This window comes from Penaeus monodon, chromosome 19, assembly GCF_015228065.2.
Source record: "Penaeus monodon isolate SGIC_2016 chromosome 19, NSTDA_Pmon_1, whole genome shotgun sequence".
NCBI lineage: Eukaryota > Metazoa > Arthropoda > Malacostraca > Decapoda > Penaeidae > Penaeus > Penaeus monodon.
Window position 1 is genome coordinate 40,080,702 of NC_051404.1, and position 1,119 is coordinate 40,081,820.

General features: G+C 37.2%; 1 protein-coding gene across 1 annotated transcript in view; it reads left to right on the plus strand.

The window, feature by feature from the left end:
• Positions 1-60: 60 nt before the first annotated feature.
• The window catches only part of LOC119585236 (eukaryotic translation initiation factor 1A, Y-chromosomal-like), a 12,473-nt gene continuing 11,414 nt past the window's right edge, over positions 61-1,119 (plus strand). The window contains exon 1 of the mRNA XM_037933896.1: positions 61-214. Within this exon, the coding sequence (XP_037789824.1) occupies positions 199-214 (16 nt within the window). The 5' untranslated portion in view covers positions 61-198. The remainder of the gene's footprint in view (positions 215-1,119) is intronic.

Genomic DNA, 1,119 nt, shown 5'->3' on the forward strand with positions numbered 1-1,119 from the left:
AACATTCCTATCATAAAAAGAATTACCTCAAAAAAATAAAAAACAGGGTATTTTAATTTTTATGTCTCGAAAATAAGCTCTCTATTGTCTCCATTTCACCACTTGTGCGGCGAAGAAGGAAGCATTTTCGTGCTCGATCCTTCTTGAAGTCTGTCTCTTTCTCCTTTTCCGAGCGCGTAATTCACCCAGCACTCAGCCATGCCGAAGAATAAGGGTGAGTTTGAATCTTTTTGGCCCAAAATATGAGGATTCGGGAGATATTTGATGTTTAAAGGGAGTAAAAAAAAAAATGTTGGACGAGGTTCGTGTCTTCAATACAAGGGAAACGTTCTTCCGATTTTTTCCCTTTTTTTTTTTACATAAGGTTTTGTCTTCGGAGATTCGTGATTTTGCGCAGATTTCCGGGGATATTAGTGTTTCTGGGAGGTTTTCGGTCTCATTTTGATCAAACAGATTAATGATTTTTTTTGCCGAGAAGGAGGTGATGTTGCGTGCGAATTTTTCCCATATTTTCATTTTTTTCCCCACAAATATTTTCCTTTCATTAAATGGTTTAAGTCTGTTCAGGAGTGATCTTTTTCGACGTGTTTTGGTTATGACATGATTTTTTAATTTGCATTTTTGATTTTTTCCCCGTTTTTTTTTTTTTATCCAGATTTCCTTCCAAGTTACTTTCTCTTGTTCTTAACCATTTTCAGGCCTCCTCTCAGGGATCGCAGCCAAAGATAGTAATTCATGCATTTTCTTAAAGGAAAGTGTACGAAGTAGAAAACACTTTTGGAAAACCTTCCCATTGTTATCACTTGCCTTCAGCGCTCTGACAAAGCACAACTGACCACCTCCCTAGAAATGAGCTGAAATTATTATTTTATTTGGGGTTTAAGTGCAAGGAAGGTCTACGAATTTTATCTTTTTATGAATTTGCTTGGTGTTGCAGATGCTTAGGCCATTGACAGATATGCAGAGGTCTTGTAAACCTTTTACCTTCTGTTTCTTGTATGTAGGAAGTTGCCCCAGCCTTCTGTATTGAGTTCCAGCACTGTTGGCTTTGTTCTTATGTAGTTTCACGGAAAATCTTGATGAATCTTAGCTTTGATGTGAAAGAAGTTCGGGAAATTG